Raw genomic sequence first — 15073 nt, 5'->3', positions numbered from 1 at the left:
ATTTCGATATTATGTTATATTTCGATACTTTAATCAGGTTCAAGTTTTTTTTTTTGTAAATATCCGTACATAATTTTTAAAGGCCAGACTAGAAGAACACTGAAAGGGTAGTCATCGTCATCAGTCCATATTTATACACCTAATAAAACACTATGACTATTTATAAATTTAATCCTTTATAGACAGTTACCGCTCGGCTCGCCGCAATGTAGGTACGCGCACCAGTATATAGCATAGAGCATCGACATATAAGTAGATTAGTTCACATTCTTACATTGAGATTCAATATATTACATTTGATTGCAAAGTCGCTTAATATAGTCACACGTAAACTAGCAGTTTAAAATATGATAGTCGTATTGCCGAAGGATTTATATTATTATCAGTTACGGATTGCGAACTCTTAAAATATCATACATTTTACTTAGAACTATTGGAAACGATAGCTTGTGAAAATTACAAACAAATGAACGATTTTATGTAACAAGGACCATTTCATTTCATTCCATAAACAAAGAGTTGGCAACCCTAACATCAAAACATATTAATAATTGTTAATAAGTTGATTTAGATGTTTAACATTAAATAAATAGTACAAGGTCCAGTACTAAATTAAACCTAATCTTAAACAAATCACTTATCATAATATTGAACATCATTATCTTGGTCTGCGCAACTTATATCATATATGTACTAGGATGTTACAGCCTTACCAAGCCGTATTTTACATGTAGTATATAAACATACATTATTATTATTAGATACTATTTTAATTATTTATTGCTATTGCCTTCGAACGATAAAGCCCTGTAGGTACATAAAATTAATATAACTTAGATATGATAGCAATTTCAAGTTTACAAGCTACTTACTGTATTTCTTCATTATTATTATTTAATATTCAATTCTATTCTTGCGTGTATTAGGCCGAAGTATTTATACACGTGAATTAATAAGAAGCTAAGCACATCCTAGTAATGGCAGAATTATCTAACTAAGCATTTGGAAGCACATGCTTGTTTTGCTAGAACCTGAAGTACTTGGAAAATTAATTCACTGAACGAAATCATAATATTATGTATGTTCAGATTATACCAGGTGAAAGGTAAGATGTTAGACAAATTTAGAAAGGAGCTTCTACTCATGAAACTGAACAACTTTTGTTCTACAACTTTGCTGAATTCGTAAAAAAAATTGGACTTTGTAAGGAAACTTCGCTAATCAGCTGACCGATTTCCATACAAAGTCCAATTTTTTTTCTACGAATTCAGCAAAGTTGTAGGACAAAAGTTGTTCAGTTTCATGAGAAGAAGCTCCTGTCAAAATGCGTCTGACGTCTTTTGACAGGAGCTGTGAACCCTGTAAACGTATTTTGGTTCGTGATCACTCATATGACATGGATTACGTATAACTTTAGTGTGAGTTACTATTGTTATAGATTATTTTTTCATATCAATGGGAGCATATTTTTTCACAGTCATGATGAACATTTGTGTACTAAGGTTGATGCATACGAATGAGAAGACGTATTCTAACGTAGGTACCGTATTGGACGTAATGTACACGAAAACCTGTTTAAATTTGGATAAGGAGGTGTGCACATAATGCATAGTTACAGTACCTCAGGTTTTAGAATATTACTCTTTTTATTAAATAAATAATAATATATGCTTTTCTACTGTGTTCTAGTAAAAGGAACTCATTAATGGTGATATAACCGTAATGAGAGGCGATCGATTGTTATTAGGTAGGTATATAATTATTTGTTTGCCATTTTTTTGTAATAATAACGTTATTTCTTTACAAATGTCGCATAATCTATCTTATCACAAAAATAAGGTGCAGATTAAAAAATTACAAAGGTACACTGCATCGTAACGCTGATAAAAATGTGGATAGGTAAATATTTTTCTTTGTTAAATGTCGAATATTCTTTACAAATAAGAAGACTGTATAATCTGTGAGAAAACTGTGTATTCGAAACGTTAACAACTAGAGCCGGAAAGTGCAATATACTCTCAGAAATATTTTATCTGTTAAAATATAAAAGGTATAAGTATAGATAATAGAATAATTTCGAATGAAGTATGAAAGATAAGCTCCGATTTCATTCCGGCTCCATACGATATAGAAAATTTTGCTGGTAGACAAATATATTTAAATCACCCTGTCACCAGAATATGTGCGCTTAAATATTAAAAACAATTTATAAATAGGATAGAACTATGTGAAAATAAATATGGGAAGTATGTAATGAGGTGGTTATATACACAACGCTGTTACAAGCCACCTGTAAATCTAAATAAAGCTCATGTTTTTCCTTAACGTCTATGTAGGTGGCTACATTTCTCAATGTTAACGAAATAGTTTCACTTGTTATCTCTATAATATAAATGTCCATGCGTTTTCCTTTTATAACTTCTGATGGCGTATAATAATAATAAATATACAATTATCAAAGAGAGGTGGAAATTCAATAGCTTCGAATACGTTTTTTAATTCCTCAGGCAAATCACTGTTGTTTTTAAATATTCGTAACAAATTATAAGTCAATAAATAATATTGTCAGTGCAATCAATAATAAGTTCCTTGGATAATACGAACGTTGTTTTATTATATGCGTATTAAATGTTTTCAAAGAAGCGGAACTTCAAATCCTATGCGAAAAATAATTTAAGTAATTGACAATTCTTAGATTTAAATAATACAAAATAACTATACATTTTTCATCTGATTACAAATTTATAATTGACAAAACTAATCAAAAAATTTCATTTTATAATAAGATTTTTTTTCGCCTCTACAACTCCGAAGCTAGAGTCCATAAAAGTACGTTCTAGTTAAAACCTGCAGATATACAATTGATTTCACTACGAAAGGTGCAAATATTTCTAAAATATATTATATAGTATATTTATAAACAGTACTTCACTATGTGTGCCATATACAATGCACGAGTAACACATAATTTATTTATTTATCGTATTCCCTTACACATAAAAACGTAACTGTCAAACAGTATCACTATACACCGAATTTCTTGTATTTGCTAACTATATAATAATATAAATATTATTTTGGTGTTATTACGTAGTTCAAGCGCCAAGGTTTATTTTTGTATTTTCGCAAATATAAGTAAAAGTTCATAAGTTTGAAGCATGAGTATTATTTTAAACAGTAAGTAGATGATTTTTAAAATATACTTATTTACTGTTAATATAACATGACTGTATGTGATAGCAATACTGTAAAGTTATTAATTTGTATATATATTTAAAATATTATACATTTAGAATTGATTAAAACGTTAATATTTTCTCGGCGGTTGAACTACTTGGTTTCGATTGGATAATTATATAATTAAAATAAAATCAACGTACATACGCCATAACACTTTATACATCAGTTAACAATCATTATTGTCAGTTATAAATCTATTTTTATGAATTTTATATTTAAATATAAATTCGCATCTAGTAGTTAGGCAGTTTTAAAATAATTATGTTTATATTATACATTCATAATCTATTTAGTTGCATATAGCAATAAGGTGCATTTTCTCGAGTCTCGTATAGTTTGGTACGCTTAGTTGTAGAGCTATAAAGTTGGGTAATTTCAATGAAATTGCATCTTATTGGTCAATGTCTCTACTAGTATGCAGACGGATGGAACTAGCACATTCAGTAAAATCACTACGGAGTTTAAACGCTTATGACACGAACCCTACCGTTAAATAACACAATTTATCAAAGTTGTTCATATACACTCGTTGCACAACGTAAATGAATATATCGATGAACATGATATCGATACAAAACGTGCAAATGACACCTCACGTTATCACATAATTACGTAAGAACAGTTCGTAGAAAAGTACAAGTGACGGAATCGAAATAACACTATGCCAAAATGTGTGACGTCTTTAGTAGATTTCTTGTTCCTTAAATAAATGAGTAATTTTTGCTGCATTTGTCCTTTGTAGTTCTGTGGATAAGTAGCGTAACACACTGGAAGAGCAAAGCTGTCATGAGCATTAACAAAATGATTACAACTGTGCGATACTGTATACAAAAAAGTTTATAGTCAAGTTTTGCGCGTAAACGACAATTAATATAAAATAAAGGCAAGCCGTATCAAGCAAACATTCTGGCGTAGTCCCATCAGAGTGCACAAATTTTGGCATAGTCCCGTGTCACCGTACAGTTTATTGCTTGGTTACGAGCGCAGTTGCGAAGGGCTGAGCACGATCTCGCCGTCGGGTCCCGCGAAGGACACGTTGCGCGGCGGCGGCCGCTTGCCCGCGCTGCTCAGTGCGGACACCGACGGCCGTGGGGGATTCGCCTGTAATATTAATTAAAATTTTGTAAATGTATTAACTTTCTGCTTTTCTTTTTTTGGTTGCTTGGAATAAAAAGCCGCCAATTGCTTAGTGTTTTATCCTGATTTGTCAAACTTTGTGTGTCCAATAAAGAGTATATAAATAAATTAATAAATAAAAAAATGTGTATGGATTGTAATTAACGGTAAACTAAGGAAAGTGTGAAAATAATATCAATTGGAATGCAACCCGTCAACCGTCAAGGAAATGCTCTGGCTAAATGCTAATTGCATTGTCGTCTCTATTGTTTTCCCCTAACAGTAGCAATAAGTAACCTTAACGATACTCGGTAAAATATTCACAATACTTAATAAAACTAGCTACATGTTGTGCAGGTATTTCTGCTGTATCACGACAGTTTGCTTCACTCAAAAGCCAATAGGTACTTTGTTTCAGAAAAATTCATTGGAAAGGTCCAATTATAAATACGAAATTAGTGAGTTTGCCAATATATCATTATATGCTATGACTATTAACCCTTAAAGCTTTTCTGTCACTTTTTTAGTACATGTACTTATTGCCGTGTAAATCTTGAACGTTCCAAAAAATCTAGAAAATTGACTACGTTGGAGAAAGTACGATAACAATCCTTTATTTTTCTCCTACATGCCAATTATAGAGATCATTTGATTCGTGTGCTAGGTGACTGTTGAATTTAGGGATTTCCGGAATTAGTGATGGTTTGTGTTTCTGGTCAATAATAGCTTTTATGAAATAGTTTCCGTGTTTGATTTCTATTGATTTAACTTTCAGGTGAGATAAACTGTTGTTTTTGCTCTAAAGATTATGAAATATTCAAATAATTCTATGACAAAACATCCGAAATATAGCTGGTCCGTTTTTTGGGACAGTGCCGTAGATACAGGTAACTAAGAACCATTTGGCATGTCCCAAGAAACGGACGTTGCCATGATTCGTACTTTAATAAAATATCACTTTTATGGGATTTCTTTGCTTTAGAGTCTTTAATTATATTATTTTTAATTAAGTTCAAAATGACGAATATAATCTAAGATCAGTTAAATCTGTTGGGTCTACAATAGAACCGGGAGTTCCTCGACCCCCACATGCATTTCGACTAAATGTCCTAATCATCGGCCAAATATCACTTCACATTTAGAAAAAACCATTATTATTTCATTTTTGTATTAAATGAAACCAAAGGTTGCTTGACACAAAATAATAAATGTTATTTAACATTCCACCCAACTAAATAGTGTGATTGAGCTCGAGAGGGCTCAATTATCATTTGTTAGGTATTTAGTTAAAATTGAAGAATTTTTTGTTATAAAAGATAGTGAAAATACTGTGATACAATAAAACAATAAAATGCTATTTGAAATTGATTTCAATTGTGTTATATTAAGTGAATATTTATTTTTTTCATTTTTATTTTATAACCTGTATGACAGCGTTGTCCGTTTTTTGAGACAGCAATGAAGATGGGGTTCTTGGCAAAGGCCGTTTTAACGGACATCCTGAAAAACCTACTTACAGAAAATTTGTTTAATTTTTTTCTCTACTATAGTATTTTTAAATCAATAACTATCACTAAAATCAATTCAAGTCATATCTGGGTACATTATTTCAGGGCTTGCCGTGTTAAGGGTTAAAAATATAATCCAACGGAGTTATTATACACAGGCAGTATTTATGTAAACCTGCTACACGGAGCTAATTACGTGCACCTGCATGACTAAGGATCTGTAGTTATTATAAAATTGTAGGTTGCTGGGTGTTAGTAAATTTACTGCACGAAGGTAGTAACAATTTTGCACAACTTCAGGAATCTGAGAATTGTATGATATAATTATATAAATTGACCATGTTTAAAAACATTTTCCACGAAAATATCACGATTCTGCAAGATTAGGGATCTTAAAAATATCTAACGTAGTGGATACGTATAAATGTTAACACAATGCACGAGATTGTCATATTCGTTATTGTTCAGGATAATCAAGAAATAGGTACCTACTGTGTTTGTTAACCTGTTGCATTATCATGCAACAGGTTAACAAACACAGTTATCACATGTAAATTGAGTTAAAGAGATTAATATCAAATGATGCGTTTATGTCAAACTAATGCGCAGGCTGGTTACATAATGCATGGCAATGCACATAACTCAAAGTGTTCAACCTGTTGAACGAAGTGTAATGCGTTTCTGCATTTCTGAGTTTATCAAACAAATAATTATGTTTTCTCTGATCTATTTTCTTTAGGGCCAAGAAGGTAATCAGCCTTCTGTATCCCGCCAGACCCGTTTTTTTCTTCGTTTCCACCGGGAATCGAATCCAGGACCGCTTAGTTCTACGCTCGTTATCCATAGCATTAAGATATTTTACGTCGATTTCCCGTGGATATTTGGTGCGATCTGGCCCTCGTAAATAAACGTCGATGATATCAAACCCGCTGCACTAGCACATTCTGCGGCTGTGGTTGCGATCAAATCTGATGCACAAGAGCAGTTTACAGTCAAGGGTATAAACATACAGCTCCATATACAAACCTGCTGCACTAGCACAGTCTGCGGCGGGGGTAGCGGCGGGGGTTGCGGCGGGGGCGGGGGCTGGTGCGTGCGGTACCGCCGGAGCCGCTCGTCCTCCTCGCCGCTGGACAGGCTGGACACGTCGCACGAGGACGCGTCGAGGCGGCGCGCGGGCGAGCACTGCGCGGGGCCGGCGCGCGCCCCGCACCCCGCCAGCGGCATCTCCTCGCCCTCCGCGCCGCCTGACAGTCTGCAATACATGTAAAAACAATTAAATATTTACTAGATATTGTGTATGTTTAAAGCTATTTTCACAGCTTCTGGATATATTGTGTTAAGCTAGTTAGCAGTTAATATTAATCTATTGATGAGATCACGAAACATCAAGTGCACAGTTGCTGCTATACGGTTGTCGAATAAAAAAATGTTATATCTTTTATCTACGGTGACTTAAGCAGCAAATACTTAAACCAAAAAGTAAAAGCTACATTATAGCTACATACTATGAAACAAAACTATTAATAGATAGATATATTATTTTATGATTTTGCAGTAAATAAATGAATGATAAACATACATAATACAAAACTTATTAGGTTCACTAGTACGCATATAAGTTGAAATAATTTAATCACAAGTTTCTTCGAATACAGCATTGAAAGTTTCTCTCTACGTTTGATAGTTCAGTATCAGACATACAAAAGTAACCAACCTTCTGTTCTCTTTGTGGTTGGTCCGTCGTTTGCAACACGGCTTTGCGCAGATGCAGAACATGATGCGCAGCAAACAGCACGCCAGCCCAGCGACTATGAGCGACGGGCCCACGAGCCGCAAGGCTGGCGTCTTGAAACCCTGGGAAGGCTGCTCTTAATCAAATATGTCTCTAGGCTTTGTTGATACTTCACGTGTACTAGTTGCTCAGTGCATTGTGAAATAAGTAGATCTTTATATGACTAGTTTAATTGAATTTGTGTTTAAGATTTTATATTTGTGAAAGTTTAAATAACAAAATTAGAAGCTATTACTGTTGTTGTAGCCGAAAAACACTTCATTCCAATAAACCATGCTGAAAATAAAGCTTTAGATTATTAGAAATAGTATACATAAAGTACTAATATACAGTTATCAAAATACATGCTGGAAATAAAGGTGCATTAGTTTGTTAGAGATAAGTCTACAGTAACTACATAAAAATAACAAGAAACAATTTTTTTCATGAAAAGAGATCTACGACTATTCAATAAATACATCCCCTTAACAAATATGAATTCTGAACCCCAGTATATAAACATTTGATAAACAAAAGTGCTAGTGCAATTGCCCACGAGTCTAAACCCTAAAGTTTAATAAAGTTTGATAATAAAAGTGCCAGTGCAAGTGCCTCCAAGAGACGCAACTCACCTTGTCTCCAGTCCCCACGAAGTATACCACCAGACCAACGGCCAAGGTCACCAAGCCTGCATACAGAAGCCGGGCCACCCCCCACGGTTCGCCGTTCGCCTCGTCCCCGTCCGATTCCGAAGACGATCCGTATGACGCGTCGCGCACCTTTAAGTTGAAATAATTCTATAACACAAACACCACTCAAATAAATATGTACAATCACTGAATATAATTTTTTTATATTACAAAGTATTACATACCTTTCGAAACTGCATGCACGAATATACGTAAAATGGCATCGATAATATCTATACTAATAATATAAAGCTGAAGAGTTTATTTGTTTGAACGCGCTAATCTCATTTGCGATTTGAAAAATTATTCGGTGTTAGATAGCCCATTCATCGAGGAAGGCTATAGGCTATAATATATCGTCACGCTAAGACCAACGCGCGGACCGCGAGTGAAACCGCGTGGCACAGCTAGTTACACGTAAGTTCATTAACCTAAAGTTCCTTACCTTAGTATCATGCTGCCATATTTGGGGTTATTCTTAAAAAACCTTTCTTTGCATTTTTGAAAATGTATTTATATTGAATAATCTCTTTGTATATGTTGGTACATTATAACAAGCTTATTGCCCACGTACGATCTGTTTGCAAAAGGTAAACGCCATTGTTTAGCCCACCAAATTAAGTTTTAAGCACATTTAATTAACCTCGAGAGAGCGTTGGACAATAAAATAAGGCAATTTCAGACAGCCTTACTTCTAATACCTATAACCAATCAATATTTAAAATGTAAGATCTTAATTAACCTTAATTAAAGTTACAAATTAACTTTTTATACAATAAATCAGCATAATATATAGCCTACAACATAATCTCTACGTCTACAACCTACGTCGTAGAGCCTTGTTTGCTACATATACACGTAGCTTAAAAATATTGACTACGAGGGATCAACAATACATAATATTATGGTTGATTTGAGAAAAATAAGGCAGCATTATATTGTATAATTACACCAATACACTTAATAAAATACAATATCTCAAACCATGCGATTTATCTACGCCAAATTATCTACGCATGATTGGAAAATGTAACACACATTAGCCGACTTTGACCATATTAACTTATGTCTTATGTAAAATTATAATTCAACAATTAGATAGAGGTAAACATCAAATCTGCTCAAATACTTCATATGAACTCATGCGGTTACTACGTCGAAAGATTAGCCACGCATGATTACGAAAATTCTCAGAATCCAACTGAAATAGTTTGGGTACTGCTTTCTATTTTAAATTTCACACATTTATATATAATATTAGCTCACAATATCTCAAACCATGCGGTCTTCATTGAACACTCAGGTACATGATACATCCACATAATTGATTTCCGAGCCTATAATCCTGGGAGCTAGTTCAACCAAAGAATCATATAGGGATTAAGTACATAAAATTAGCTCACATTACCTCAAACCATGCGGTCTATCTACGATGAACACAGGTACACAGCAATTCGGATCATTGATTCCTGGGATACTACAACCAAATTAGAAACACATAAAGTTAGCCACAATACCTCAAACCATGCGGTCTATCTACGTTGTACGCTCAGCTACGCGTGATCGGAAAAGATAACTTTCATTGGGTACCCGGTTGTTCCTGTGCCACTTGGCCCGGGGGTCGCGCCTGGCTCCGGGGTGGTCGCCGAGCACTGAGCATCGCCGCGCCGCGCCGCCTGCGGCCCCGCCGCCGCCGCCAACGGACAGAGCCGCTGCTTCTTGCCATGCTGCACGCCCGGCGGCGCACTGGAATCACCGACCAAATATGTTATAATAATTATACACTATTTAGCAGCAATGAAAAATGTGTAAATTCTTATTTTATAATAAACTGTTTTTATTTCGTTCCGTTTCTCCTTTAGTCAGTATTAATTCCGAGGATAAACTGTTTATTGGGATAAAAAGACGAAGAAGTGTCATTTATTTGTTTCTAAGCCTGAAGAGGTATACTTGGTAAAAAAGTACTTATTAAAAGCTGATCAATTTGAATTGCATATATTTCGAGGGAGGGAATTAGTATAGGTACGGCAAGTTCCATCGGAAAATTAAACACACTATTTTTATAATACCTTTCCATTTCTGATGTGAAGCTGTTCTCCGTACTACATAGTATTTATAATATTATGATAGCAAGTAAAGAAACGACAGAAATAATTAGTTAATTAGAAGTTAGAATTTAAATGCGAATTTCTGTAGTATTTCACATTTCGTGACAGGCTTGTGAAAATAAAAACAGAAACCCCGATTCAGGTTTATGTAGTGTGGTTGTTACAGGAATGCACACTAAGCTTCTGCAATTAGCATAAAAACGTTTTGTATTCTGAATTTGTGTGCACATTTTTGCTAAAAAATATTTTTTCACATTCCATCCGTTTTTACCACTACAAATAAAAAATTGTCTGATTTTTTAATACAGGGATGGATAGAAAAAAGGAAAATATGATCAAAAATATTAAATATGCAATATACTATTTTTAAAGCATACTTCATTACTGATTTTAAAACTCTTAAAGATGAATAACATTCATAACTGCGTCAACTTAAACCAAACACAGAAATACCATTATACTTCAAGTTAGTAACAGAATACATTGTTTATACTAGTCACGATTTCGATAAATGAGAATATATAGGCGAAACACGGGTAGCTGTAGCCTGTTTATTGGAGGCTTGGCAATATTTCATGTAAGAACTGATCGCGGTTGTAATAAAAGTGGCCCGCTTAGAGAGATTTAGCGTTGTAAAGCGTGTTTGGTGGTAAGCGACGCGAATTCCGAATTCTTTTGTTTTTAATTATAGGTATAACTTTGCTATTCGAATATAGGCGTTTGTAATGCTACTTTAAAGTGCTTGGTCGAAACTAAAAATAGGATAAATGATTAATGCAAATCTTTCCAATCATCTCATAAATTTACTCGACTCTATATTAATGTTTCTGAAAACCAAATTTTCTTTATTACGTAATGTAAGTGTCCACATGTTTCAATAACATGATTATAAATTTAAAAATAATTTCGATGACATAAACAGCTGTAGTTTGATGAATTTAAATATTTTCCTAGCTCTATAACTCAGATCTAGGCATATTTTGGTTTACAAAAGTGCTTGAAAAACGCTAAAAGCTTCGTATCCGCTTCTCGCTCCGCCAATACTATAATCTAACCATAACCATAGTCTGAAAGAGATAAGTGATGTATTTGTTTTGTTTTTACAACTGCCAGAACTGTTTTATGCCTTGGTTTATTGCAATGGAATAACTGGCGATAACATTTTGATGATGATGTAATAAGATCTTTTGAGATGGGATTGTAACTACATTCTTGCAAATAAATATAATTTGAATTTGAATTTGAATTTGATTTGGAAGAGTGGCAGCGTTATGTTTAAAAAATTTAAAATCTACGTACATATTAAAAGAGTCTGAAATTATTTTTAAGTACTTAAGTCTTAAACTTTTTGCACTGCTACACACATTGGCTGATTACCTCTATGCTGCTATTCTTGACCTTTTATATATTATTTAAAATTATTTCTCTAAACTGAAATGATATAATTATTATTCTGATCGTGGCATTCAAAGTAGATTGATTGTGGCAATATCAACTCCTTTGTAATTATGCATGATTTATTGTTTAAAAGCCCCATTTACTTGCGCTGGGCGAGTCGTATATATGTATTATAATAAGTTTATGGCTACACGCCACTTCACTTGTCTAATGATACTAAATTTATGTGGTGAAATATAAAAGTGTAGAGGTTATTCAACTCTTGGACAAAAATTTAAAATGGTAGATACTGGTAGATAGCATGACCGAACTTAAGGCAAAATAATTTTAACGGGTGTTTTGCGACTAAATTTGTGTCGATAGAGCTTTTTAATTAATATAAATGGTAAAATTATGTTATGGTTGAGTGTGATATTTTCAGAAAAATTTTCACACACAGTTCGATCCCATACTAAGCTTTTCACTTGTGTTATGGAAACCTAATGGCTGAAAACATACATATGTAATTTTAAATATATGCTTATATAGATAATTAACACCCAGACACAGAGCAAACATCGATGTTGATGAAAATTTATAAAACTGCCACCCAGGGCAAATATTTGTGTGATGACACAAATATTTGCCCTGGGTGGGAATCGAACCCACGACTAGTTCGGATGGCAGGGTCACTACTAAGCAAGCCAACCAGTCAGTCATGAATATTTCTGTTGATCTCTTCTTATATGATTTAAAAAACATTTAAATTAATTGTAGCAGATAGATCTTAATGATTCCGAATACTCAATATTAAAGATCCCCATCAATAAAACGAAACAATACACACTTGCTTACCTACAGTGTTATATTGTAAAGGAATCCAAAGTTTGTGAACCTCCGTACCAGTTGTTTGCAGTACTGATTGGAGATAACAGCTAACTACGAACTAACATGAGCTATTCACTGAGTATATATAGTAGTATATATAGAGTATATAGCTCTCCATAGCGTATTATTACTTTGTATCGTTATAAATTGCAATTGAAATTGAGACTTGTTTTATTTATCTGTAAGCCACATTCGTATTATCCTACATTGTTTTGTACAATAAAGTGTTATAAATAAATAAAAGAATAAATATTCTATAGTATAAGATCCCACCACAGGATTCGTGCGTTTTTTTTTGCTTAAATCAGAGAATATTTTATAATTAGAAGAATATAATATATCGACTGAGTTGCCTATCAAAATTTGGCCGCAAGCAATAAATAAATATAAGTTTGGTTTTAGCAAAAAAAAAAACTGTGAACGCACTAATCCTGCGGTGGGATCTTAGATATCTTACAATATTATAGACAAGAAAGTTTCTCTCTCCATACCCCTTGATCGACTATCTGCGTATAGACTATAGAGGTAGATTATAGCCAGGATAATCAAATAGACTTCTATTAACAGGGAACCAGACTAGAGACCCCGCGAACACCAGCTAGTGAAATCATATCTACTATAACAATGTGCCTTTTTCAATTTATTATATTTTATTTTATATTTGAAGTACCTATATGTGAAATTTTTTTGTAACGGCAATTAAAATTGTTTTATTATTTTCATGCAGTAAGTATTGATCTTTAGTTCAAAACAAAGTTATAAAATTGAGTTATTTACTTAATAAGTAGGTTCATCGGTCATAAAGCAATCAACCTACAATAGAGAAACTAAAAGAATTGTATTTTATAACCTACACCACACTACACTGATGCCACGCGAAAGCAATGGTCGAGTGGGCCATGGTACATAATATATCGACTGTTGTTTATTCATATACGGTTATTTTTTATATATTTGTATTGATGCGTTATTTATTCAACTACTTTAGTTGAAATGAAATGAAAAAACCGTTTATTTATACACACATTACAAAGTTTTACACAATAACAGTTGTCATTGAAATTTGGACATAAGTATGCTGTAGTAGTGTAGTGCATCTAAAGTTTTTTATAGACCTATCCATGAAATAAAAATTTATCTATTTTGCGACATAAGTTTTTTTTATGCATTTTTGAACTGTTAAAATACGTGATAAAAGCTCTACTATCCTTTTAACGTTCATTCATAGCTGCTTATTGTTTATTCAATTATAATTGCTTCAAAATTACTTCTAATTGCATTTTAAAAATAAGGAACCGCAATAAAAACTGTTGATTACTTATCCATTATATGTATTGACGTATTTATTTAGGTCAAGGAATCGTGCTCTAAACGACAAGTAAAAATATGCAATTATAAATTACCTAGATATATGTACAAAAGCAAATCAAACATAATTAAAAAAAAATGTTTTATTTTTCATATTTTATTTTGGTCCATCATAATGTACCTATGTTTGTTTTTTCTGTTCAATCTTAAATCGTAGGTACTAGATGGATGTCGACAAAATTTGATTGGTTTTCCAAATATTATATTTCAAACGCTTTTATAAATAAATGCTGATCTTATTGTTTATTAAGCATAATTATCGCCTGCAGAAAATCCTTATTTAACGCAAAAAAAAATCGTGGGCGTAAGCTTGTCTAAAATAATTCTTAAACGATCTCTCGCTCTAGGGCATTAATATCATATCTTTTCATATTAAATATAACGAGGAGTTACTAAATTAAAAACTTCCAAGCGCCTGAAACCTGAGCTTTAACGAAACAAACCAAGGAATTAGGTCGAAAGGTCCTTTCGAAGTAAAGTTATAACTTCGCAAAGGCGAACGCTATTTGAACTGGAACTGGTTTCTTTGAGGTTGCATTGCTATTTTAAAGTTGGTGCCGAGCAATAATTATTCATATTTTAATTATATTTGACCCTATTTGTTGTGAGAAACCCGGCTTTCTTATTCTATAGGAAAATATTCGAAAATTTTTACCACCTTTTAAATGTTAAATGGGTTTAATGCATGTTTAGCAATCAAATGCCTGAAACAATTAATCCAATTGTTTTTATTAATATTGTTGGGGGGGGGGGGGGTAATTATAAGATATGAGATTGAGATGAAGAGATATTTATTATTAATTCACTATAATGGGATGAGATGAGATGATCTGGGATGGAGCTCCGCCCGGTGCGGAATCCGACTGCGAACTAACTTATTGTGTGGTAAAATAATTAATACATTATAATAAAATATGCAACATCGACGCATTGCATTCCGGGAACATGTATATTATCTGTACGATGTCTGAATCGTACAAATATAAATCATTAATTATTTTACAA

At 33.2% G+C, this 15073-nt stretch overlaps 1 protein-coding gene across 1 annotated transcript in view; it reads right to left on the bottom strand.

The window, feature by feature from the left end:
- Positions 1-3150: 3150 nt before the first annotated feature.
- The window catches only part of LOC123695654, a 37168-nt gene continuing 25245 nt past the window's right edge, over positions 3151-15073 (bottom strand). Inside the window, exons 4-8 of the mRNA XM_045641561.1 lie at positions 9918-10073; positions 8271-8417; positions 7582-7730; positions 6891-7119; positions 3151-4341 (exon numbers count right to left, since the gene is read on the bottom strand). Of these exons, the coding sequence (XP_045497517.1) occupies positions 4216-4341; positions 6891-7119; positions 7582-7730; positions 8271-8417; positions 9918-10073 (807 nt within the window). The 3' untranslated portion in view covers positions 3151-4215. The remainder of the gene's footprint in view (positions 4342-6890; positions 7120-7581; positions 7731-8270; positions 8418-9917; positions 10074-15073) is intronic.

Source organism: Colias croceus, chromosome 11 (genome assembly GCF_905220415.1).
Source record: "Colias croceus chromosome 11, ilColCroc2.1".
Taxonomy (NCBI): domain Eukaryota; kingdom Metazoa; phylum Arthropoda; class Insecta; order Lepidoptera; family Pieridae; genus Colias; species Colias croceus.
The sequence above is the reverse complement of the archived record's forward strand: the minus strand, read 5'-3'. Positions and strand labels throughout refer to the sequence as shown.